Source organism: Lichenostomus cassidix, chromosome 20, assembly GCF_008360975.1.
Source record: "Lichenostomus cassidix isolate B80296 chromosome 20, HeHo_3.0, whole genome shotgun sequence".
Taxonomy (NCBI): domain Eukaryota; kingdom Metazoa; phylum Chordata; class Aves; order Passeriformes; family Meliphagidae; genus Lichenostomus; species Lichenostomus cassidix.
In genome coordinates this window covers 14,005,833-14,032,108 of record NC_139500.1, presented here as the reverse complement: position 1 = coordinate 14,032,108, position 26,276 = coordinate 14,005,833, and the positions used below count along the sequence as shown (strand labels likewise).

The window sequence follows — 26,276 nt, the reverse complement described above, 5'->3', positions numbered from 1 at the left end:
TCGGTGGTGGGACTGTGCACCCAGAAAGCAGGTAGCAAAATAGTTGTAAGCAGAGAAGCAGAACTGTTTTCTTGGAAAGTGCTTACACCAAAGGTGTGAATATTTGTAAACAAATAATCTTCAGTGTGCTGACTTAGGGATATAACCTCTGTGTGATTCAGTCTTTTATCTTTAGGCGTACTATACCATGATAGCAGCTGTTGAGTGGGGGACTCAGGGAAGCAAAATGTGACTTATTCATAAAAATACTGGTGTCATGACAACCAGTTTTTGAGAGCAGTGTAGGGTAGAGTTTTCCTTTTAAAGTTATTGATCTTAAAGGCAGATAAAGCATTAACATTTTATTTTTAGCATTTCGTAGCTAATATGTTTGAATGCATGCTTTCTTAACTTCTTTTTGCTGTTTTAAGTTTAGGAAACCATTTGATAAATATAGCAAATGCATGGGGGAATTTATCTGTTTTGTTCTTACAGTAACAAAACCTTGTAGGAGAACAGATTTTCTTGCATCAAAAAAAGCTGCAACTGTTGACCAAGATCACAAGTTTAGATGCAAGTTCTTGGACTGTTCAAAATCCTTCCGCAAAGCCAAGTTATTGCATTATCACATGAAATATTTTCATGGAGTGGAGAAGGCTGCAGAATCACAGCAGAACCCTGTAAAAAGAAATATTCAAACCAGAGCTTCTTTGGCTTCTGAAAAAGCTAATCAAGAAAGGTCAAAAAGAGGACGGGCCACAGCCGGTTCACTGTGTAAGTATGGTGCTGATCTCTTTCTTTTTTTTTTTTTTAAACAGCAGCAGGGAGGACAGGCAGAAAAGACCAGAAATCAATTTTCTTTTGGGCTGAAGGAGTCTCTTTTAGGACTCTATCTTAGCAAGTTTCTTTGTGGAGGAGAAGCATAATATGTGTGAACATGATGTTTTAGAAAGATAATACTGAAGAAATTCTTTCTTCTAAGATCATGTTGTGGTAAAGAGCTCACTATGTAGCTTGTCTAAATTTTTTGTAGCAGCTTGCTTGCATATTAAACTTCTGTTCCCTTTTAAAAACTACAGTTCCCTGAGTTTCTGACTTGATTTTTATTTTTCTCCTGGCTTACAAATAGTATTGGACCTTTTCTACATTAGGGAAAACAGTTTGGGTACCTCCAGTTCTCTCCTGTTCCTTGCTTGTTTTTACTTATCTGTACTTTACTGCCTTCAAGCACATACCTGTCTGGAAATCCAGTACCAGTTTCTGCAGTATTTACTGTTCTGTGGGTTGAAAAAGTCCTAGGCTTTGACGGTGCAGTTGTTTCAGCTGTGCTTGAAAAAGATCTTCGCACAACAGATGGGCAACGGAGACGTAAAAAACTTAATGGTTAGCCAAAAAAAAAACCCCAAAACCAACAAACCACCAAAAAAAAAAGTAAGTTTCAACTGCTTTGCAGTCTGCAAGATCACATTCATTTCTGCTTCACTCTCGTTCTCTGAAGCACTCTCTGCCTGGCATGACACCAAAATGGCAGTCTAGGTCTAGTGTGAGCTGCAGTGATGATAACTTGTCCAAACTTGGCTCTTGTGGACTGATGTCTCTGTGTACTGCAAGTCTGTAAAACTAGTCATGTGTTCTGTCTTTTCATTGAGCCTTTTTTATAAAATCCATCTTTCTCTTTGCTGAATTCCCTGGCGTCTTTTGTCTTTGCATTTGATCTTTCATTAATATTTTAAGAATTTCAAAGTCTTGCAAGTTGCTTACAAAGCTCCAGCTCACTACAGCAGAATATATCCTGCCATACTTTGCTTCATGGCTGCTTTTCTAACAAGTCTAGAAAATGACTTTTCATTTGAGGTGCTGCTGGTTGTTCCTAACAAGATCAGTGTGACTTTACATACTGTTACTACATGTAAACCCCAAATACTTCTGTATCTTTAAATAATGCAAAGGTGTAAACTTGGCTTAAGTAAGGAAAGAGTTCTCTTTAAATGCATTAGGATGTAATTATTTGTATGTACTGTACTCTGCATGCAGCTTAATTGAACTCAATTATTGCCTGGGGGAACACACCTGAGATAGGCATGGTGTTAAGACTGGCTGGTGACAGCTGCAAAGTGATCAAAACAGGCTTTGTGCATGTCATGAGCTTTTCAATAACCAGACTTCTATATGGCTCCTTTGAACTGTGTAATTATTTTGATTTGAGAAGTTGTTCTGTTGTAATTCTCTTGAATGCACTAACTAGTGACTCAAGATCTTGACCCTTCCATTTATCTTTTCCTCCAAGTGCATACAATCAAGTGCACTATCATCACTGGCAGGTAATTCCTTGTGGAGCTGAGATGTAACTGTATTTGCTTATTTTAAGGCCCCACCCCTCTAATTCTCCATTTGTGGATGAATACTTTTCACCTGGATCATTTCCATGATGTGCTTCATGGTGGCTCCCTGCGCAGAGCACCTGGGGTGTGCTCACAGCTGCTGAATATTGTGTCAAGGTGGAAGGGGGATTGAAGGTTCTTAATCCACCTTCACAGTTGAAGCCTGCTGTTGTGGAGCGACACTACATTTTTTCTTGATGAGGAAAAGCAGTATCATTATATAGTAGTTATATGAGATGTCTGATAATAAGTGCCATTGTTTTTTAACTCAGTGTGTTCTTAATTTCCCTAATTTTTGTTTGGTGGTACTACACAATCGAAAGTAGAGTTAATGATGTTCATGAGCTTATACTGTTGCATTTGAAGTTCTATCCTTCAGTCTTAATGGCATGTATAGAAAGCCAGTCTTCTAGGCAAGACTTTCTGTCTTTTGAACACTTGTGCCACCTTTTCAAAAGGCTTTTTAGGATGTACTGCTTAGAGTAAAAGCTTTGAATCCGTAATTCAGTCTGGTAAGTGTACTTTTCATCTTTACAATCATTTTGTGAGCAAAAATTCTCCTGTTTGAAAAGAACATATTTAAATCTTTGCTTTTTGGTACAAATGTCCTTTCCTTGTACTTCCCTATATTAGGTAGATTTTAGTGCTTAAGAAACGGTGGCAATTTCTAACAGGTAAAACTTAAAGCAATCATGATTTTTGTTATTCCATAAACTGGAGCTCCTCTTGCTATAGAAGCTTTGTCACACTTACCTCACAAAGTTTTATTTTAGACTTCCGGGACTCCTTACTCTTTCTGTTGCATATAAAAAAAAAAATGGTGGGGGTGGTCTGGTGCTAGATTTAAAGTGAAAATACTTACTGCTCCTAAAGTTGTAGGAAAACATACAATATTCAGAACAGTAGCAAAACCTTTCCTTTGCAGTGCTTAAATTGGTATTTTAACACATAAAAAAAAAGATGGATGTAAGTGGTTTCAGTGACCATGCTGTGGGATTTGGGAAAGAACAATCTAAATATAGTTGCTTTGCACTGAAGTGGAGACTCTGATATTACAATTTCTGATATGTAAATTGTGCCACTTGACACTGGAATCTAAGTTTGAGTGAGCTGGAAGGGTTAATGTGATACTAATTTGAGCTGTCTCCCCCTTTTTCCAAAAAATCTTGCCTTTGCAGTGGCAAACTTGACAGATAGCTCTCTAAATTCTGTAGCAGCTCTGAACAGAGAGGAAGGAACTACCATTGCCTGCAGCTTGTATTTTACATATGCCTTACAGAATATGCCTAAACAGAATGACTAGGACTTCTTGGCTACTGGATGTGTTCTGGTAATACCTCTTTAACTTACAGGAAGTATTTTGAGATCATTATGATGAAGCAGCTCTTTCCCCAAGTGCATGGTACAATACTTACCTCCTTGTTGCTGCTACTTGATCTTCAGGAAAGAATTGTCCTTGCATAGAAGGCAGTTGATGTTGTGTCCCCCTGGGCTATAGGAGATGCAGGTATTCCTACTCTCAGCTCTCAGGTTGCTTTACGCCTCAGCAGGTGCATTGCAGAGCCATGTGCAGCCCTCTGTTAAAGGGGGGAGTCAAGACCTGCACAAATACATGCGCATGCCTAATAAAGGCTTTTTGAGTCTGAGATGCAGATGACTTCTCAGTGTTGGTCTTAGATGAAAGCATTGCTTAGGTTTTGTGCGAGTTCAAATTGAGATGCTCTATCAGATTTATTTCTTGAAAATTAAATGTGGTATAGTATCTGTGAAAAAATGTGGTATAGTATCTGTGTCAGTTAGTTATTGATGTAATAAAAAAATGGAGACAACTGCATTACGTGCCCATATATATTAAGCTTAAGACAGGGGGTTTTTTTTGTGGTCCCTTCTCTTTTGCTGCAGAACCCCTTAGTTTACTGTTGAGTACATCATCCTGTACTGTAACTTGCACCCTGCAGACACTGTAAACAATTTTCTCTGAAGGTTTCTCTCTCAGATATGAGAAAACCAGTTTTCTCTTTCAGATATGTCTGTCCATGTTATTTTATATAAAATGCCTGCAAAAGGCTATTCTTAATAAAGTTTTTTGTTTGCTGACCTATAAAGATTGTTGTTTCCTAACCTAGACCACTCCAAGGGCGTGAGGCATAGAATAGCTTCGTTTCTTTCTTTGTGCATGCAGTTCATAATTTTGACATCTTGACTTTGAGTTTTTCTGGATTGGTGGATTTCATCTTTTTAGTAAAATCTCGTCATTTGGAGATTTGCTAACATGTAGTTCATGCCTTTGTGTTGAACATGTTTTCTGAAATCTGAAAGTCAAGACTTGAGTGCTTGCACAACTGATGTGCCCCCACATCATACCTTGGAAAGGCTCTGTACTTGCTGAATGCTGACAATTTCTGGAGAGACTCAAACCTCGTGAACAAGCAGGGGGATTGATGATGTGCATGCAAGGAAGTGCCATCTGAGGTGATTGGTGTGCTCTTAATGCTCCTAATAATCACTTAATGATGGCAGACCTTATACTACCCTCAGCACAGTTGTACTGACAGGGACCTCACTGACCCCTAGGACATAGTTTAGCTCACCTCAGGAATTTTGGTCCTAATGGAAGCTAAACTTTTGGGACTTCAAAAACACTGTACAGTATTAGGCTTCGATTTGGGGTGTGGCTATAGAACAGTAGCCTCAGTCTGGCAAGTTGCTGCCAGTCTTGGCTCTCCTCTGTTCCTTGCCATGGGGAAGAAAAGGAAGGAACAGGTCTGCAATTTATAGTTTGGATACTGTGAAAAATCTGTCCCTACTGTGGAGTCCATAAAAGGCACTTAAAGAAGGAAAAAACATTTTTCTCAGTAGGTTTCAATTTTTTTACATAGCTTAATTTTTAGAAAATCCTGCCTACTCAAACTTAATTACAGTATGTTCTGTTAGTGTGTAAGTGACTAGATGCATGAATTCTTTACATGAATGCATGTAAAGAAAATAGGTATTCTGTCTTTGTGTTTCTGATGAGGGCTGAATTGTGTGTGGGGTAGGGTTGGCTAACTTGCTTTGACAGCTTTAAATATCTCAGGCATCTGGTTGTCACGAATAGCTGTTCACAGGAGAACCTCTGGCCTGTGGTGTAGTGGTTGTCAGGAGGATCCTTTGGGAAATTTTCTTGTGTCCTCTTAATTCTGATGCCTCTGCTAGACAGTGGGATGGTCAATGGTGATCTACCAACGTTGGTACTTTCCTTACAGCAGGGGAAGATCTGCATTAACATCCTCTGTGTTCTGCAGAATTGCTGATTGTCTTTGGCTTACCATGGCAATACTGCATTTGGTTTCTGGGGAGTAGCTGTAAGTCGAGATGATACATGGTTTTTCAGTTCTTGAAAATATCACCGGAAGTTCTCAGCCACTGATCACACAACTGTGATGGTAGCTTTGTCTGATTGACATACTTGGGAATGCAGTCTGCTTCCTGTGAATGCTGAGTTATCTTCTTACATGTGGTCCTACATCAGTGTTCCTTGGGACAGAGTTACTGTCTCGTCTGTCACTGAACCTCTCTGTGCTTAGGTGTAAGTTCTCTAAAACTCTGTGTGGTTTCTGAATGGTTGAGGTAATTTCATATCTCAGGTCTGTATGTATTAGTTTCTAAGATCCCTCACTGCTTCTGGGTCAGCTCTTCATATGACAGAGGATACTTCTTCCAGGGTTAGGGAAGAGAGGCCTGTAAGAACTCCATGGAAGAATGCTGGGGACAGTTAATCAGCAATCCTGTTCATCTCCAGTATCTTGTAACATATCTCCTATTCCTATTAGTTGTATTCAGTATCATCTGAGCTGGAAAATAATCTGCTCTGATGTTTAATCACAACATTACTGTTCAAGAACAATGAGTGCATCACTGCCCAGGATGTTAGGAGGCTTTTTGTGCCTTTTGTAGTTTCCCTTAGGTGGGACACAGGTTCGTATGTCTTCAGGGAGCCTGCACAAGCAGCTTTAGAAAACACATCGGGGGTCCCTTGTGTACTCCTCCCAGGACTCTCCATGAGTATGGTCCTGCTCTCACTGCAGCCTCACAACTGTCATCCTGTGGCTGGGTGGAGGTGGAGGAGTAGGAAGCCTTCTGGAGGGTTAAGGTTGGCTTGAAGAGACCAGAGGATGGAAGCAAGTAGTATACTCTGCAGGCAGTAGTATACTCTGCAGTAATGCAGAAACTCTGAATGTGAGAAATGTGCAAGTTTTAAAGCCACATGCCTAAGTACAAGGTCTTAGTTGTGGTTGTTATGAATAATTGTTCTTTAGGGAATGATTTTATAAACTGACCTGAGTTACACTTGCAAATAAAGAGGTAAAAGGACAATGTAGTGTGGAAGGCTTGCAAGTTTGCATCTCCATGGAACCAGTTTTAATGTTTGCTGTCGCTAAAGTTTAGGATAAATTTCCAGGTTTTTAATCTCATCTTCTCAAATTTAATCATAACTCCTGAAATATATTTCAGAGTGCTCAAAGATCTTGTAGACCCTCTAAACCTTTCTGTCAGTGGAAAAAAGATGTTTCAAAACTTAGTGTGTTTGTGTCAGTTACTGAAAAAAATTGCATCCAGTGTATGATAGAGTTTACCTCCCCCAGGACAGTGTTACAGTTAGCTGAGAAATCTTACAGAAATGTAACACCTGTGTTGTAAAAGACAGGACGTATTCTTGGCAAAAATCTCCTTAAAATTAAGTCTCAGAAAGCTGAAAAAAAACCCCAGTGGACAGGAAATACAATTTTGTTCCGCCAAGAGCCTATGTGCACCTATGTCAGCCCACAGGAAGCTAAGAGGCCTTATGCTCTTACAAAGACTGGTGGGATCAAGGTGGCTGTGGTGTTCTCAAATGTTAGTTCATGAGACTGAGTTGAGATGTTGGCAGTGGGGAAAGTTAGAAGGCTTAAATGATGGCTGTCAGGATTGTATGGATTTTTGTATTGTAATTCTGAGTTTCTCTGACATGGTGTTCTATAAATATTTGGGAAGGTTATTGCAGAGTGGTAGACAATCAGGAAAGCTGCAAAAAAACTTTATTTATGTGACTTTTCACCCTGTACTGAAATACACTGTTTGCATTTCAGAAAGTGTGTTAGGGCACTGGTGTTCCCAAAGAGATAATGAAGTACCTGAATCTTTCTTCACAGCTACTGTGTTCCATGAGAAAAAGTTTTCTTTTGATTTTGTCTTCTAAACTGATGATATCTTGACTGCTAGTCATGGAAGTCCTCAGAGGAGCAGGAAGTCTTACAAAAATAGACCTGACTTGAAAACAAACAAGCAACAAAGACAGCACCGAAAAACCCAACCAAACAGAAAAATTGCCACAAAACCTCTTTATACTTATGCCTGCAAGAGAAGTTAGTCGTATTTGAAATGGAAGGTCCTACACATACCTTGGTGTTTTATCAAGGAGTATCTTCTGGTTTAATAATTCTTTGTGGACAAAACCACCTATTTAGTTTAGGGAAGTAGGCACCCAGTGAAAGGTGGCCATGAGTTGCTTGTCTGGACAAAAGGCATCTTTTAGAGAGTCTTGTGTGGTAATTGGGTTTTGGTTTAATTTCTGTCTTTTGTGGCTGCTGTAGAGCACTAGGGCAGGTGCCTAGAAGGTAAGTTTAGCTGTGGAAATAGTTGCAAATGGCTTCTCTTTTTTGTTTTTTTTTTTTTATTTCCCCCGTTTAAGTTCTAACTTCAGAGAGAGAGGACCAGGGGAAATGTTATCAGATTTTTGCATCTTGGACTTTGTTTTGCCCAAAGAGATTGACTTGATTTTGAAAGTTCTACAATGACATGTCTTAATGTGCCTTGTTATTTCTTCAACTTGAAATGTTGATCAGGGCAGGATGTTTGATCCAATTGTGTGCTCTCTGGGACTCTTGCCCTTTTCAGTCACTCTCAGGTTCTGCTCACAATTGTTTAATTAGAGGCGTCTAAGTGGCATCTTAATCTTCAGACTGGAAGGAAGTTGCCTTTCTTATCCACTGAACTTTTGAGATGCATATGATGATAGAACTGAACATTTTTGATTATAGTCAGCAACGTGTCACCTTGTCTGCTGGGTCTCATTGACCAAGATACTTGATGTAATACTCTAAAATGGCAATGTACTGGTCTTATTTAGTCTGCTGTCCTACCTGTTATGCAGCTTTAGCTTTTATCACCTTCACTGCTCTTTTTCTGTTTCCAGGACTCTTTCAGTAGGAGTTGCTGTTTGCATCTTAGGATTTTTATGAATTTTAGGTAGTGATCCTGAATTCTTGCATCTCACTCTTGCTTGAAACACTGTTTCAGTGGTATGTATTTAAAAACTGCTCTTCCTTACACGTGCAGAGCTGCTTTATGCCACTTCTGTGTGCATCCTTACAAAGCACACAGTTGAGAACTGGCTGTAGTTCCTCTAATTAAACCAACAGGGCACTTTTTCTCTTGGAGAAACTAATAAAAATTGCCCAACCCATATCTCTGTCCAACTGAACTGTTATTCTTTTCATCTTTTCTCAAAGTCACAGTATTTCTGGAAGAGTAGAGCTTTGGGGAATGCGTGTGCATCTACTATTTGGATAAGCCCCTCAACAAATCCTGCAAAAGCATTGGAGGTTTTAGCCTTTTAGTCAGGGCTAGGACTGAGCAATGTCTGATCAGAAACACTCCCCATGGACTGCCAGAGCTGCTGCTGCTGCTGAAGTAACTGACTTTGGAGAGTATTTAAAGCTTGGACCTGGTCTTTGTTCTCTTTGTAGATGCTCCTCTACACATAGCCCTAAGGAATACTCCATATAGAGATGAAAAAGTAGAAAAGAGAAGAACTTCAACTCCTGTAAGTGCATTAAATAGTCACCGACATTCTGTTAGAGGCCAAACCAGGAACCACATAGTGAGAGCACTGCGGAGTCCTCGGGAAAGAGAAAGAGTTCAACATGGTACGGCTTTTGGTTTAACATGGAAAGTTAAACGTGGAAAAGTCTTGGGAAAATTGTAAACATTGTAAGGAACTGATAATATTCTGTATACCTTCATTTAGAGAGAGTAATTTTGCATAAATGTACAGCATAAAATGTAAACAGTGTTTTCTCACTGTCGTTTTGTAAGTTTTCATGCTATCCATTTGTTCTTCCAGTCAGTTGGTAATAGTTTTAAGATGGAAAAAGTACTGAAGTATTAAAGGTTATGAAAAGGTTGTAGGTCTTAATTCTGTTAAACTCCGGGTTGTCCAAATCATTAAATATTTTAAGTAATGTTGTACTTACTGAGATACCTAAACTTGAAAGCGGGGGGTGGGGTGGGCATGGGGCATGATCACCTAGGTTGTTTTATTTTTGTAGGTTTTTTTTTTTCCAATACTATTAGGCCACTTCTGGTAGTCATCAATTGCTACTAGACATTTCTGAAGAGCTTCACAACTTTGACTATTTGGTGGTATGGTATAAACCCTGTTTAAACTGAAATCTACTGTAGTATAGGTGGGTAACAGCCAAACAGGTGATGGGGGGATGTATGTATATACACACGAATATGCTCATAGAAACAATACATATATTTTAATATTTTATATGTATATAAATAATACATAAATAATTTTCTTTGTAATTCTACATTACTACATCACGCCTTTCCTTCAGATGTTGGTAAGAATTTGAGTCACAATGATGAGGAAAATAAAATCTGATCTTAGACTATTGTATCTATGGCCGATGCTCTGTGTCCTGGAGATCATCAGTATAGCTGCCTGTCTTTGTGTTGTTCTGTTCATCATAGCAGTCAGGCAATACTTAGCACCTTGTTTGTTCTTGGGCATCCCTTACTGCCCTCCCTTGTAAGGAAAGTCTGAATGAGATCTGTCAGTGTCTCCTCACTGTTCTCAGTCAATGGCACATGTCCTGCATGCGAGTGTGGCATTTAGAGATTAGAATGAACTTTCACAGTGGTGGTGTGATGGAGAATGGTGAGTACTCATCCCAGTCCTCATGAGTCTATGCCATTCAAGGAGGTTGAAATCTTTAGTTTTTCCAAAGAAACCCAAACCATTTAAAAATTTTGTTTTTAAACAAATTTTAAATTTGTAGTTGTTTTGTTCTTAATTTTTAGGATTACATTTTTCAGTTTATCTTTCTGTTTGATCTTGTGAATCTGTGAGGACACTCCTAACCTAGACAAGTCGCCTTTTCTGGTCTTACGTTACACTTCATTACACTTTTCTTTACACTTCAGAGTGCTTACAAGAAACAGCTTTAGACCACAAGATTGTCCAGTAGCTGGTTTTTTCGCAGGTGCTGGTATAATACTTGAATACTTGTTCTCTGAAGATTTTTTTTTTCAAGGGAACCTGCCTTAACTGTGCTGTGCATTTCAGAAGATAGCTGCACACAGAAATTGGCAAATACTTAGATTTTTTTTCAGATTTTAAGACACATGGGCAAACTCAGGGGGGCAAAGTGGACAAAGTGACAATTTCTTTCATATTTATCTTGAATATGTTGATAGTGAGTGAGGCAGTTTACCCTGTGTTCCTGGGTGTCTTCAAACAAATCCAGCAATCTGACCATGAGAATTTCCATTTTCAAATGAAAAGAAACAAAATTTTTCTACCTCTGTTGAGCTCAGTTATTCACTTTGCTCTTCTGGAAGAATAAAATGGCAGAACTTTGCTGCATCCTTGTGAGCAGGGAGAAGGGAATGGTACCAAGAGTATCCTGACCATTGGAAGAATGGGAGATGAGGACAGAGGAAAGTAAATAGGAAGTTGGAAGCACTGTGTTGACACTGAAATATGAATCTTTTTCCCCTGTTTTTTGCTGGTTTTTGTAACCCCCCCTCAACACCCATGGAAGGGTGGAAGAAGGTGGTTTTTGTGCTGCCACTCTTGCTGCCTTTGAAGGCCAGGTGACTGGGATGGCCATGTGGGTAAGCACACTGAGCTGCCTTCACTAACCTCATGCCAGGAGGGGCACAGAAGTGGCAAAGTAGCAGGAAATCTTCAAGGACTGAGAGGGATGCAGAGGTGCAGAGCTGAAGTCTCCTGAGGAAGAGCAAATGAGCATGTCTCCGGCATGCTTACGACAGCTGATAAAATGTGACTGTGATTTGCAGTTTCTCAGTGAGCTGTTTGTGTCATAAATACACGGCCAGTGAACTGGGGCGTTTACATGTATGAAAGAGGTTGACATAGTACACTAGTATTGCTGGTTTGCTTCATAAATAGTTACAGAGGTTAGAGACAACCTAGGGTTCTCAAATGGCTTGTGTAAGTGAAGATTTCTTATAATACAGAGTGTCTTCAGGCTTATTCAGGTTTGTATCATCCAACATTGAAATAGGTTTCTGAATGGGATGGTAAGTGGCTCAATCAGCCAAGCATTCTGAGAGCAGTGCACTTTTGAGATACAAAGCATCCTTCTATAATACGTGTTGATTATATCTGCATCTGAGTCAGGATAATTTACAGAAGGAACTGTGTAAGTATCTTGAACTCCTGCTGCTGAGACCTAAATCTGAAAGACCAAAGTTATAACTAAGCACTGGTGCCTGGAGAGTAGGGATTTGTGTGCATGACCTTGCAACCGGGTTATACTGTGCTGCTCATGTTCTGGAAGCATGCTTTGAGGATAGTCTTGATTGACAACTATCACTCAATCATTCAAAAATTATGGTGTATTTTTAAACCTGTAAAAATATGATGGAGAACAGATGATGAGAGAATAGTAGATAAAGCCAGCTGAAACAGTTACTCCGTTTTCAATATCAATAAAATATTTGACTGGAGAACTGAAGTTTGGGGTGTTGGGGTTTTGTTCTGTTAAAATGCTAGGCAACTGTCCAGTCATAATAATATAGAAAGTGGATATAACAAATCCCTCAGTCTTTTTTGTAATCTCTGAAGCACGTAAATAATGAATGGGAACTGCTGTACATTTGATTTCTCCCACATGATACTCATATTCTGTTACGGGAGAGGACTCAAAACAGGATTAATTCCAATTGAGAGCTGGGAATTCTTGCAAATAAGGTTTTCTTCGGTTTTTTGGGGTTTTTTGGTTGGTTGGTTGTTTTTTTGGGGGGGGGTTTTTTTGGTTTTGGGGAGTTTTTTGGTTTTTTGCAGTTGAACTGGCCTTGATTGTCCAAAGAAACTGTGGAGACCTTTAAGAAAATTAAGAAATAGACTGAATGTATATATATTTTAAACTAATTTGGAATTTTGTCTAATTTCAGCTGTTAAAGAACATGAGAAGAACAAAGAAAGAAAATCCAAAGATTATGGAAGATCCAAGGCAAAGAAAAAGAAAAAAAAGAAAAAGAGGTGTAAGCCTGGTAAGGCTCATTTTTCTTCTGTAGATGAAACTGGCTTCATGATTTTGTTTTGTTACCTCAAAAGACTCAATTTACATCGCTTAAGGGGAGTCATTGCAGTTCAGACTGCATTCTTCACTTAGCTTTTATTTTACTAAGTGGTTGATTTTAAATTGTGATTAGTGAGATAATTTATTTCCTGGTTAAGCTTCATTGTTAATGCTGGATAGTGGCTTGTAGTAGTGCTTGTAATGGCACAGAATTAATGTCACTCCTAAATGAATGTCAGTCTAAGTCGGGCTTTTCCTAAGTGTTCCTCTGTGCAAGCTCTGCCCAATTAAGAGGGTGCAGATCCCCTTGATTTGCTACCAAGTATGCTGTGTACTGGCTGTTTTCAGTTATGCTAATTCTGGGGCTGCTTTATGAATGGTGAAGTTTGGAAACATTGGTGTTTCTCTTTTACTGCTGTTCTCCTTGTTATTTCGTACACCCTCACTTGCGGGGGGCTATGACAATGAGCCTAATTAAACCTGTCACAGCCTTAATTTCTTAAATTAATTTCTTTTTCTGGAGAGATTAAGTAAAAGCCTGATTTAAAATCTATACTCAGGCTGTGTCCCCTTTTCATGTCTCATAACATGCTGTTGCACTACATTAAAATGGCTGTAGCAGCAATGTGTATTCTCTGTTGGTTTCATCCATGGAGGCCTGGGAATGCTTTCCTTGAGCCACTTCAAGCTTTGAATTTGAAGCAGATGGATTCTTCAGTGCTGAAGAATTAATGGATTCTTCAGTGCTGAAAACACAGCTGATTCTGGAAGATTTCTTTGGTGAAACGTTTAAGGATCAAGTGTGACAACTTTATCTGCTATTGATGTGTGTGGGATCACTGATGCAGCACAATTCAATCTGCCAGGCATAATTTGTGAAACTAGATTTCCTTAAGGAGGAGTTTCTGAGATAGAAAGAAAATGCCTTACTTTTCTGTTTGCTGCCATGAAGAAATAGGGCAAGCTATTGAGGAGAGAGTGGGTGGAATGAACCATAGGCCAAGTGGCTTAGAATTCTACTGAAATGAATAATTTTAATGAGTTTCTGATTGTATGGTGCTTGCAAGAGAATTTGTAGATTTATGCACAAATACTCCCCATGAGCTGCTTGTCGGTCTGTCCTTGGGTTTTAAGATGCTATGTGTCTTTTTTTAATGTTAACCTTATGGTAATTCAGTACATGAACTGTGAAGATTTTTTCCAGATAACTGGAGGGTGCTGCATCTAACTGCAGCCAGCCGTGATTTATATCCAGTGTAGGCTATGACAGGTGAGGACCTCACAGAGGAGCCATTCAAGGTGTTTCCTTCGCATAGTCCTAATCTGGGCTTGTCCACCTGTGCATTCTGTTCCATACATAGACTAGGAAAACGAATGCTTTCTGTCCACATTGAAGTCTGTGAGATTAGGGAATGTGTGTAGCCCGTGTAAGTAACACTGGGATGTGAGGGGGAGGTCTCTAGTCAGCAGTGCTTGTGTGGAAGTGCCTGTAAAGCAATAGCATTTGTACACTTACTCAGCCTAAAAAATAGTTGGCCTGGAAAGGCTGGTCACTTACACCTTTCTCGCTTCTGTCAGCAGTAAACGGTGACTGAGTGGCATAAAGTTGTCTGGTTCAGATAACACCTTCCTTGTCTCTGGAAAGCTTGCACATCTTGCAGCAGCATCATGCAGTCTTGGAGCTCCAGCATACTGGGAACTGGCTCAGTGAACTACACATGTCTGTTATGGGCATGCATGGTGCTGTTTCTTCTGACAACTTTTTTTGAGCATAGATTTTGAATGATAACACTTACTACAATTTTACAGGGTATTCTGGCATTGGGGAGAACACAGATATCTCACAAGAGCTTTCACCTGAAAAATCAGTTGTCACAAAACCAATTTCTTCAAATAAATCATCTGCCCACCCAAGTACACTGCTGCACTGCGTTGATTCTGGACAGCACAAGGGAAAATCAAAAGCAGATGGTGAGATGACTCTCCTCTATGGCTTGCTGGTTCTGTCTTTCATTACCAGTAAATATGTGAGCAGCACTAACATACTTCAAAACTGGTTTTCATTGTGTAAATTTGGCTATTCTTACTCAGGGCTGAGTGTGTTTCCTTCCCCCTACCTGACAAGGCCGGACCCAGTTCATTTGCCAGAGCTTGATGTTGCTGCTTTTTGCTTTCACTTCGACTTCATATACACTCCGTCATCCTTATTTCAGAAATCAAACTCATTTTGCATTTTTTTCCAGCACCTTATTAACTTCTAAAATAACCATGTTCCACCTTAATTATTAAATTTTTCATATTTCCAAAGATTTCTACAAAGTATAAAGTCCTTCAGAGTTAAAAAGGGGTGCTTTGCAAGCTTGCTGTGTTCAGGACGCCACTGGCTGTGGTGATGTATAGTTGTATAGATACAGAATGATATATGACTTCCTGAGCTTCATAATGAGAAGCTCTTGAGTAGCTGTTTATTCATGTCTTCACAGTACTTCATACACTCATATGTATGAGTGAACTCATAAAATGAACTCATAAAATCTGGCTGCTGTGTACCAGCTTTCATAATTCTTAATATCTCAGTCCATATTACTATTTATGTCACAAGCTGGTACAAGAAAAAAGACAAACATTTGTTTTTTCTCTTCCTCTTAAAACTCACGGATTTGAAGGAAATAAAAAATACATGACAGCTTGATTATATACAAGAGTGTTAAATTCATTATTGTACAGATACACTGTTGAGAACTGCTGCTTTGACCTGTTTGATTTTTTTTTTATTTTTTTAACACAACTTCCGCTGTTTGTTTTAGGCAAAAGTAAAATTTTGCTATCAGTTGCTCGTACTTCTTTTGATCAGTTCATGGACATTGAAAGTGGTGAAAAATACCAGAAATTATTTTATGTCATACTTTTTGCAATTGTTTGATTGCTTTTTGCAACTGCAGAACCTGTGCCTAGATAAACAAGATCTGGTGTAAATAAAAGTGAAACTGTGTGATGTGGAAGTGCAGTGTGCCTAACCTGTCACTTCCAGAGTACTTTAGGAAAGAGTGTCTTAGTTCAGAGGTGGAATAGAGCTTTTTAACATGAAAGTCAACTATTTCTTTGGGTTCTCAACCCCTTTAATTTGAGAACAGATGTTTCTCTGAAAGATGTAGTTTATGCCACAGACTGGTGGTTCTGTTTTTGCATTCTATGAGCCAAATTATGAAAATAGTTATACCCATTATAGATGAGACCCCATGATCTTAAGGCTAAAGTGTTTACCTTCCATTCTCCTCCAACTCATTAAATTATTTTCTAATAATTAAAATACTTTGTCATCTTCCTCTGACCCTCTTATTCTATCCCCAAGACCGGTGCAGACATTGCTTTAATGTTATTGGTGTAAGAATCTCAATTTAGTATGCTGTTCAGTAAAGATTTTCGTGGCAGCTTCATTTAATCTAGGGATGCACTAATGCTTTAGTTAAGTAGTGTGTAGTTAAGTTAAGCATTCTGGAAGTATACCTTGTGCAGTGCACTTCCTGTGAGTTTATAAATGCATCCTAAACAGAAGACTAAATGAAAACTATAATTTCTGAAGCAGGATTAAATTCTATGTTTGACTCAGTATTTCTGTCATGGAAACATCACTATGTGAGATTGAACGTTTCATACAACAGAACCTTCTTGCCTCTTTCTGAGAGCTCTGCTCTAGAAGTGCCAAGTCACAATTCTGTACAAATTGCAGCAACTAGCCTGAATCCTATTTGAATATATAAGCCTGGTTTTCTTGTTTATAGTTATTTGTCTGAAGAGATATTGTGCCTTTGGTTTGAGACACTACATGTTGACAGTACAGTTTTAATGACAGAAGCTGTTAAGTTGGAATATTTTGAAGGAGTGATTAATGAGAATATAAAACTTCATTATGTAGTAACCTTCAATAAACTGTTAAAATTGTAAAATTCCTTAAATTGCACTGTGAACTTATACTTTTAGGAATGTATGTCTGCATACTTGCGATGAGATCTTGAGGGACCTTTTTTGTAATTACTCAAGGTTTTATATAAATACTTCTTGTACAGAGGATGATGCCCTGAGCGAGTCATCTATGGATAGCTTGCTTTGGAGTGACGATGACTGCAGTCAGGATGTTGATATAACCACCAACCCTGATGAAGAAGTCGAAGAAAGTGATTTTGAGATTGTTCGGTGTGTTTGCGAAGTAAAAGAAGAAAATGACTTCATGATTCAGGTATGAAGTGGAGGGTAAATGCCCATTTCAGTGAACACAGTGGAAGCTGTCCATGGGAAAGCTTTTGGTTTGTTCCTGAAATAAACTATTGTTGTCTTCCAAAGTCATAACATTTTTTGAGGTAATCTGTATGGGTAACTGCTATTGTAGTTAAAATAACTTTTGTTTCATAGTATAGTATAGGATTTTTAATTGAAGGAAAGAGGGAGAACCCGCTCCAGGTCTTAAATGGTTGGTGTGTCATTTGTGAATTTTTCTAAAAATAGAAGACTTCCTAGATTTTGAGAGTGCATATTTGAAATCAGTGACTTTTTAACCTCCCTCTAATTTAAAGCCTGTTCAGAACATTGCCATGAGATAGTAATGTAGCTCCTATTCCTCTGACCTGGAAAAAGGCTTGACTTATGCATACAATTCTCCAGAGAGGCTGAACAAAAAACCGAACAAACAAAAAAATCCCAACCAACCACCACCACCACCAACAAAAAACCAAAAAAAAAAAGCCAAACCCACTCATTACCTGAGGGTTTTGCTTTAAAGCAGAGCTGCATTTGTCCATTCTGCAGTGGTCTGCAAATTCAAAGTTTCTAATCTGCGTAAGGCCATCTCTCCATTCCACATGTATGTGCCCTTTTTAAACTATCTTTCCAGAAAACTGTTGAGAGGCTTCTATTTCCTCCTCTGCTTAAAACTGTTGATAAAAACCTCCTTGGAAGTTCCCTGCCTTTTTACTTTTTGAGATGTTTGTGAGAATTATCAGGAAATTATTCCCCACATAGGTGATCTGAACCATCTCACCCAGTTCCTATTAGTTTCAAGAGGTGAAGTCAAAATGGTCCATTTTTTCATATTTTTGTGCTCTAATTAATTTTCTTTGGGTTTCCATGCTCTTTCTTGGAGCTTTGCAGTGGAAGGTATGATTCTTTTTCTTAGTGATGAGATCACTTTGATGCACACCTTTGTTTTAGTGCTGGATCCTGACAATGCAGGCCAAAAGGTACCTTATGAATGGCGGGGGGGGGTGGGGTGGGGTTTGGAGTGATGGTCAAATTTAAGTAAATAGCACCAGAATGTATGGGAGAAAAAAGGAGTCTGACAGTGGGGAATAAAGGGCGTGGATGTCCTCTATGGAGTTGGCTTACAGAAAAACAAAAAGAAATATTCTGAAGTATAATTTTCTGGCAAAAGTAAGTTCAACACTAGGTTGGGATTGCAGAATATAGGGAACTGTTAGCTGGCTCAGGACACAGCCTATGGATGCCTTTCCTTTAATATTTCACGGGCTGCTTCTAAGATTTACTTGCTTGGTTGAACTAGTTTGGGGTTTTTTTTAGCATATTGGAAAGTTTTCAACATTGGAGCTGTTTTATGAAAGAATTGGCTAGGAGAGTAGATTATTCTACTCTGGAAAAGAGATGCAGAACCACAGTGTTGAGAGTAGCTGCATTCTTTATGGGGATTGAGGTAATAGGAATTGGGAAGCAATGAGCTGGTAACAAGATTTAGTGCAGGTGAGATGGGGGTGTAGGTTAGACAGGTGGTGTGGTTAAAGTACCAAATTCTGTGCTCCTCACAGCTTTCTGTCATCTTTTTTTTTTTCCCCTAAATATTTTGAACCGCCTGTTCTGTTATTGACGTAGAAATGCCCGACTGTGGAATTACCACAAGGGGAACCTATTTTCAGCTTTTCAGAGATGGAGTGCCAAGATTAACATTTCCCTTTGGCTTTATAGAGCGAGACTCGGGTGTAACTTTATAACTAGGAAAGATTTCTTCCCTGTTCCTACTCACACTTCAGTCTGACACTTAGAAATTAATTCAGAGCTGTCTGCCGTAAAGAACTTGGATTTAGATTGGTCCTTTTTTTATGAAGATAGGTAATTTTGCTCATGGTGTGGGGTTTTTGAAGAATATTGTCGTTCTTTGCATTTGTCTCCATTGTGGTGTTAATTTTACTTTTAATTTATTGTTCTGATGGAAATATGGTAGCATCTGGGGTACCTGCTTGAATTTTCCCTGTTTTTTTGAATTTTCCCTGTGAATTTTCCATCTTGGCATCGGAGCCAGGGCAGTTTCTTCATGGATCTGCCTGGAGGTTCGTTCCTCCCAGGATACCTGTATCCCCTCCTTTTACAAGAGGGAGAATGCTAAGCATTCTCTTTGAGCTGTGCTCATTTCCATGAATGTGCCAAATTTAGAAATAATGTGGGAAAACGTTAATTTTAACATCAGCACCTTCTTGTACATGAAAGATTGCAGACCATTAAGGTTTAATGAAATTCATACACAGTTGAGAAAGATTCTCTGAGCTTTTGCCCCCCCTTCCACCAGCACAGGCGCCTGTCTGTGGCTTCCAGGGTTGAAGGCTGAACTCTTAATTCAAATTCAAATTGTAGGTAACAGCTCTGGCCTGATGGCTTATCGGCTAAGCATGCATTTGAAACCAGCACAGAAACCGCTGAATCATCCCATGGAGGACCGTCACCCTGGAAGCGGCTTTGGGGGTCTCCAAAGACCACCAGGATATACGGAGCATGTGTGGTGCACATGCTAATAATATTAATAACTTCCGAGAAATGATTTGTATAACCACTCCTATCCGGAAAAATGTAATTAATATTCATGATTTTACCTATAACACTGTGTCTTTGGGGTACTGAGGTATGTGTGTTTAGTGGAAACAATTCCCCACACATCCGGTGCACCGAATAAAGCAAATACCCACTTCTCTGACTTGGTCTCTGAAGTGTCTCTGAGTTCGATTGGGGCGAATCACAGTTAAAATGGGAGTTTGTTCCATTAGGTATTTAAACTAATAATTTGCCCCCACATTCGGAAAATTTTATAAAAAAATTTCTTTGACCTATACGTGCCTTAAATTAATTGTCTTGAGCAATTTGTGCATTAAGAATGTCATTCATTGCACCGGGATGCAGAAATCTGGGTTTGCATTTGTGGAAGTATCTGTTTCAGTTAGTAGAAATAAAATTTGGAAAAAGAAGTACAGAAAAATAATGTGTTGTTGGTCAGTGCTGTTTTGCTCCAGTGTCTGTAACTCTGCAAGGAGGTTACTAGACTTAATTTATGGAGCCTGTGTAAAGCAGCAGTGTAGAATGCCCTGTGTTCCTTCTGGAGGCACAGCACTCGGTTTTTATGATGAGGCCCAAAGAAGTCCAGACAGACTGTCATTGTCCCTTCTTTTTGGTTTTTATACTTAAACATTGGTGAGTTCGTGTATAATGCAGAGAGTTCTGAAGCTGGATTTGGTGGCCTCAGAGGTGACGGATGTAAATCGTCTTGAGATATTTTCGTTCTGGAAGGTGAAAAGCCACTTTAAATAGACGTCTTTTGGTTTCAGTTATTTCTTTTGTGACTTGAATTTCAATTTAATTTTTTTTGCACAATGCTGCATGTTTTTTCTCTTCTAGTCTACTTGGCATGCTTGGACCTTTTTACTACCACCTGGGCAGCGAGTCACTTCCCTGTAGCATGGGTGCAGAGTAGTATCCTGAACTTTATAAAACACATTTTATTATAGTCTGATTCTGTAATGTATTTACTTGTAACTGGAAGGTGGGGTGTGGATATTTATAGACCTTTTTGTCTTAAAATATGTAGATCCCGTGTTTCTTAATGGAAGGTCCACAGGTCCAGCCCATAGGTCTTACTACACATCTAGCCACGATGTGTAGTAGAACCTGTGGGTTGGACCTATGCCCTGACAGGGTGGATATTTAAATAGTTGAGTAAAATAAAAAAAATTGGGATGCTTGTGCTGCTTTGAAAGCAAACCAGTGGGAGAAATGAACCCCACACAAATACCTTGAGAGAGATTTCAGGTTGGGGTCACAATTTAATAGAAAGATTACAATAAATGCAATGATACGCAAAAACTGGCTTAAATCCACAAAGTCAGACTACAGCATGGTACCCTGTTGGTCAGGGTGTGGGTCGCAGTCCTATCAAATAGTGATTGCAGTCCTGTTGAAATGATGGTGGCAATTTAGAGCAGTGGTCTTCTGGGAGTTCTGGTCCTCCTGTGGATGTTTGGGTGCTCCTCTGGATCTGTCCAGTGATTATGGTGTCCTAAGTCCCCAAAGCACCCAGATTATTTATGGTCATATACAGACAGGAATGCTCAGTACCTCCCCCAGGGCAGGGAATTTCACAATGGAATGTTGTAATCCTATGAGTCATAGGGTATTTTGGGGAGTCCTTGATGAGCTAGGTAAGTTACAGCTACCTATCGGTGCATTTGAGCCATTATGGCCCTTAGGCTGGATGTAGTTATCACGGCCGAGTCAATTTGTGAAGACAAAGAAACACTATCCTGATGTGGGGGGGTTTGCCTCTTTCTCTTACCTAACACTGAAGCCTGGGGGATGGGGTGTGCACTGGACAGCTGTTGCAAATGACCCACCATTAGTAGTTCATCAGGAATAATGTAGATGGGAGTAGAAGACATAGTTTGGTCACAACCCCACATTGTAACCCAGGACAGATGCTTCACTAGAGTTCTGGGCAAAACTGCCTGGAAAATCGAGTGCAGTCCTGTGCAATATGGCGTTATAGGATGCAGGTGTAACTAGATCCAGGAGCTCCCTTCTTAGTTTTAGCACACAGTCTATTCTTCTAAATTAGTTTTCTTTGTTTTAGAACACCTTTTTATGGCTCTAATTTGTGAAAGGGGGATGGTTTCTCTGCCTTGTTTGAAAACATCTAACTGCTTTAGTACTATTTAGCCATTTTGTAAGGCGAAACATTGTTGGTCCCATGCTTCAGAAACCTGTTTCTCTGTAACCGTTTACGTTCTCCATTCCCAGAGCTTCTGTTTCCTCCATGCCTAGACCACTCATTTAATGCAGTGAAATATTCAAAATCTGGTTGTCCTTTTCTGTCCCTCCTAGCTTGAGGAAGGGCAGCAGATAAGAGCATTAATAAAAGTGGTGTTGAACACAGATTAAATGTTGAGCAAACTGACATCTTTGTAGGCCAGTGAAGAGCAACATCTGAGACTGCTTGCAGTTGTTGTTAGAGTTTGGTTTAGCTCATATTGCAATACTGTACCAGCATTGACACCTCTGCTTTTGGTTTATGCTCTGAGAAATAAAGGGTATGTGATCTCTTGTGTCACTGCTTGAGAAAATAGTCGTTTTTTACTGACATTACAGTTTCCAATCAAAATCGACTTAATATTCTTATGTGGAGTTTTGTTCCATGTTTCAATGGAACTGTAGTCTACAATCAAATTCAGTGGTCTGTAGTCTACAATCAAAATTTTGTGTCTTGTTAAAATACTGATAGGGGAGAAAATGACAGAAACAAAACATGTGAATATCGGTTTTTTCCTATTGTAGAACAGTGTGGCTTTAAGAACACTGACTGCATTTTAAGTAGTGTAGCTGTGCTAAATAGATCCACACTATATTCAGTCTTTGCCGGTATGATTGCCCTGCCTTGGAAGGATGTCAGAAGCTCTTAAAGTTGGTGCAGCTGCATCTGCACTGCAGGTTTTTGTTGAGTAGAGCTACCTTTGAAATGGACAAAATGTTGCAGGTACAAGAATCAGTAGAGCATAATGTTGGCTACTCCTGTGTGACATAAACATATCTGGGATTTTGTAATTGAGTGTGGTTTACTCTTTGAGGAAGCTTTTGAATTCGGAAAGACTGATCTGTTTGGCTGAAAAAAGATGGATTGTGCTGTTTGCTACCCTGGTTATGTGTACATGCATCTTGTGAAAGATTTTCCAAAAATCTCCAAACTGAAAATTTTTATACCTTTCAGGATTTCTGCATCCACATTTTACTTGTCATTCTCCAGAAACATAAGTGAAAAACGTGTGGGAAGAGTTCACATTTTATTATAGTCTGATTCTGTAATGTATTTACTTGTAACTGGAAGGTGGAGTGCAGATATTAATAGACATTTTTGTCTTAAAATATGTAGATCCTGTGTTTCTTAATTGATATAATGATATTGAGCTCCTCTAACCTTCATTTCTGTTACTGTGTACTTCTTGACTTTGAACAGTGTGAAGAGTGTCTGTGCTGGCAGCATGGAGTCTGCATGGGTTTACTGGAAGATAATATACCTGAGAAATATACCTGCTATATTTGCCAGGATCCTCCAGGTACAGAAGTTTAAGGTTGCACACCTTTGTTATGGATGCAGTAAATTTAGTTTATCTATATCTATCTGTCATCTATCTGTATCTGTCAGAAATGTTACTATTTTTTTCCCCTACCTGTTGTCTGTCACTGTAGGTAATTTTCAGTTACAGGTACAGAAGGTTTAATTTATGTGAATGTCCATGAGTCAATATTGTGGAATTACAACAGGACAGGAATAGAAATGAATGTTTTCACTGTGATGACCATCTGTCACATATTTGCTGTAATAAGCACTGTACTGTCCAGCTGTGGCAAATGCATGTAGAACTCAGCAAGTTCAAGCAAGAACCTCACAGGCACATCTTAGGGGATGTGGCTGTGGCTCTTGCCCAACTTAAGATCACACTTACGCATTCCTGTCAGCACAAGGCTCCTGGCTCTCCTCAGCTGTGGCTCTTGTCATTGACTGCATTACCTGCTGGCATGGTTTGATGCTGGCCAAATGCCAGGCACCTACAAAAGCCACTCACTCACACTCCCCTGCCACAGCTGGACAGAGGACAGAAAAATTTAACAAAGGGTTCATGAGTTGACATAGGGACTAGGAGAAAACACTCCAGGGGCAAAACAGGCTCAACTTAGAGATACAAAGTGTGTATTACCAACAAAATCAGAGGAGGATAATGAGAAGTAAAATAAGTCCTTAAAAACACCTTTTCTTCCCCCAACCCCTCCTTCCTTCCCACCGATTGTGCAGGGAGACAGGCTGGGGGTTTTGGTCAGTTCATCACCCAAGGTTTTCTTCTGCTTGGCTCAGGGAGAGAAGTAGTTTCCCTGTGAAACTGTGTGGTGCTTCCCACAGGACACAGTTCTCAGTGAATTTCTTCAGCGTGGCTCTAATTTCACAAGCAGCAGTCCTCCCAAAACTGCTACAATGTGAGTTACTCCCATGAGCAGCAATCCTCCCTAAACTGCTGCGATGTGTAATAGATACGATGTAATAGAAGAGATACTGTTTGTTAATCAAATCTTGCTAACGCCGTTTAAACAAAAGGAAATAGCAAATCTTGCTAACACTGCTTAAAACAAAGGGAGAGTTGTTTTGGGTGAGAAAAATGCACTCTGCAAGATATCCTGTCTCAGCAACAGAGAGCGCAGAGTACACGTAACCCAAAAGATAAGGCCTATAAAAGACTGTGGAGTCCGGGGGAGGGGGGTTGCGGGCCATTAGCAGAGCCCAGCTGCCCTTGCTATCGCTTGCTAATAAATTATAAATTCTTAATTGGCTTGACTCCGTATTGGTTCTGTGAGTCCAATCTATAACACATGGGGTGCAGACCTGCAAGGACAGGCTGCTCCAGCCTGGAAGCAAGGGCCCCCTCTCTCCACTGGGTCTCCCAGTGGATCCCAGTGGATCACATCTGACTGCTCTGGCGTGGGCACCTCCCCCGCAGGCTGTGAGTGGATCTCTGCACCCCCCGTGAACCCCATGGGCTCTTCCACCATGGTCCTCACCACAGCCAGCACAGGAATCTCGACTCCGGCGCCTGGAACTCATCCTCCCTCTCCTTTGCCACTGACCTTGGTGTCGCCACGTTGTTCCCTCACATGTTCTCACCACCTCCTCTTCTCTAGCTAGAACTGGAACTGCCTCCCACCTTTGTTTTGATTTTCTTCTTAAATATGTTATCAGAGAGGCATAACCAACATCTCTGCTCAGCCTTGGCCAGCAGCATGTCCATCTTCAGAGCCTTCAGAGATTGGTTCTGCTGGACATGGTGGAAGCTTTCAGCAGCTTCTCACAGAAGCCACATCTGTGGCCCCCCCACTACCAAAAACAGGCCGTGCAAAACCAACACACCTGCGATAACCTGTATGTTGGTATTTACCTGGGGTAACACAGTCAGAGTTGATTAAGCAATACATTCTCTCCTAAGTGCGTATTTTTAAATGTCTTAGTCCATCTTACACAGCTGGTAATATTGCACTTAGGTGAATATTTTCTGACTTTTTACTCTGTGGATTACAATGCTTGCTGAAAGTGAAAATGGATGAGGTTTGGGCTTGAGTCCATGGTTATAAATGGTAAGAAAATGGATGTCTCTTCACCTGATGAAAAGGCCTTATATACATATTTGGATTGTGTTCTCAGGGCTTTTTTGGCTGTTGAAAGCTACCACCTCTTTTGTACTTTAACTCATGGATTTGTGTAGTTGTTTTACTGCTGTTGTTTTGTACTGTCAGCAATGAAGACATGCTACACTTAAATTTTAAACTTTTACTACAGAGATAGCAGTATATTTTATGTTTTTTTTAGAGTATCTTGCTTCTAGGATTTTAACCTTGTATTAAAGATATTTTTCTTTATGTCAGTTGAAGGTAGTTTTAAATGGAACTAAAATGCACATGCAAACTGAAGCTGTGTCATCACACTTGAATATGAGTGCTTTTGTGCAGAGACTGATTACAGCTTCATTTGCTTAATTAATCATTAACTGTTCATTCGAAGATTCTGAAATTCACCTTGGAAGTGGCTTAATTTTTACCTGTCTTGAAAAAGGAAAATATGTCCAACTTTTTGACTGCAAATATGGTTTTCAGTGACTCTGCTTTTGACTTGCTTAAATGTGATCAAGATGATTATGTGGCACAGTGGCTCATGGTTATAGTCTAGTGTCTCTTTTTAATATTATATACCTCAAAAGGGAGCACTTCTTACCTCAGGGTTCATATCACCTCAGTTGTTCAGGTGACCATGAGATTCTCAAAGTCACTATTTTGTTCTTGTGGACTGAACTCTACTTTCTGTCACAGATGTCAGATTCTCTAATGCAGAAATGAATGAGGGAGGGCTAATGTAGGTGCCAGGAGTGTCTCCAGTGTGGTTCTGACCATACCTAGAATTCTGCTCACCTTCCTGCTTGATACAGTATATCTGCCTGAAAGTTTAAGCTGGTACAGACTTCAAAATTTCTTTTCTCTTTGACAATTTCTGATGCCACCTAATATCCATGGATTGCTATGTACTGCGAACCTCAGTCTTACTCCTCTGCCTTTTTATTTTAACTTCTCCTCTAGTCAATATTAACCTCCTTATATTGGAGACCTTTTTGTGTCTGTGGTTCTCAGTCTGTGCTCCAGTGTTATCTCTGGTTTTGTGGGCTTGCTGCCATAGGCAGGGGCTGATATGGTCTTTTTCTACATG

At 39.7% G+C, this 26,276-nt stretch overlaps 1 protein-coding gene across 16 annotated transcripts in view; it reads left to right on the top strand.

Moving 5' to 3' along the window:
• The window catches only part of PHF20 (PHD finger protein 20), an 80,729-nt gene that overhangs the window by 40,008 nt on the left and 14,445 nt on the right, over positions 1-26,276 (top strand). For 10 of the 16 annotated variants that reach the window (XM_085079527.1, XM_085079531.1, XM_085079528.1 and 7 more), the window contains 6 exons: positions 475-753; positions 9,128-9,307; positions 12,594-12,692; positions 14,531-14,692; positions 16,789-16,958; positions 22,992-23,091. In XM_085079527.1, coding sequence (XP_084935653.1) covers positions 475-753; positions 9,128-9,307; positions 12,594-12,692; positions 14,531-14,692; positions 16,789-16,958; positions 22,992-23,091 — 990 coding nt within the window. The remainder of the gene's footprint in view (positions 1-474; positions 754-9,127; positions 9,308-12,593; positions 12,693-14,530; positions 14,693-16,788; positions 16,959-22,991; positions 23,092-26,276) is intronic. The other 6 variants (XM_085079539.1, XM_085079532.1, XM_085079530.1 and 3 more) reach the window with 3 other exon arrangements.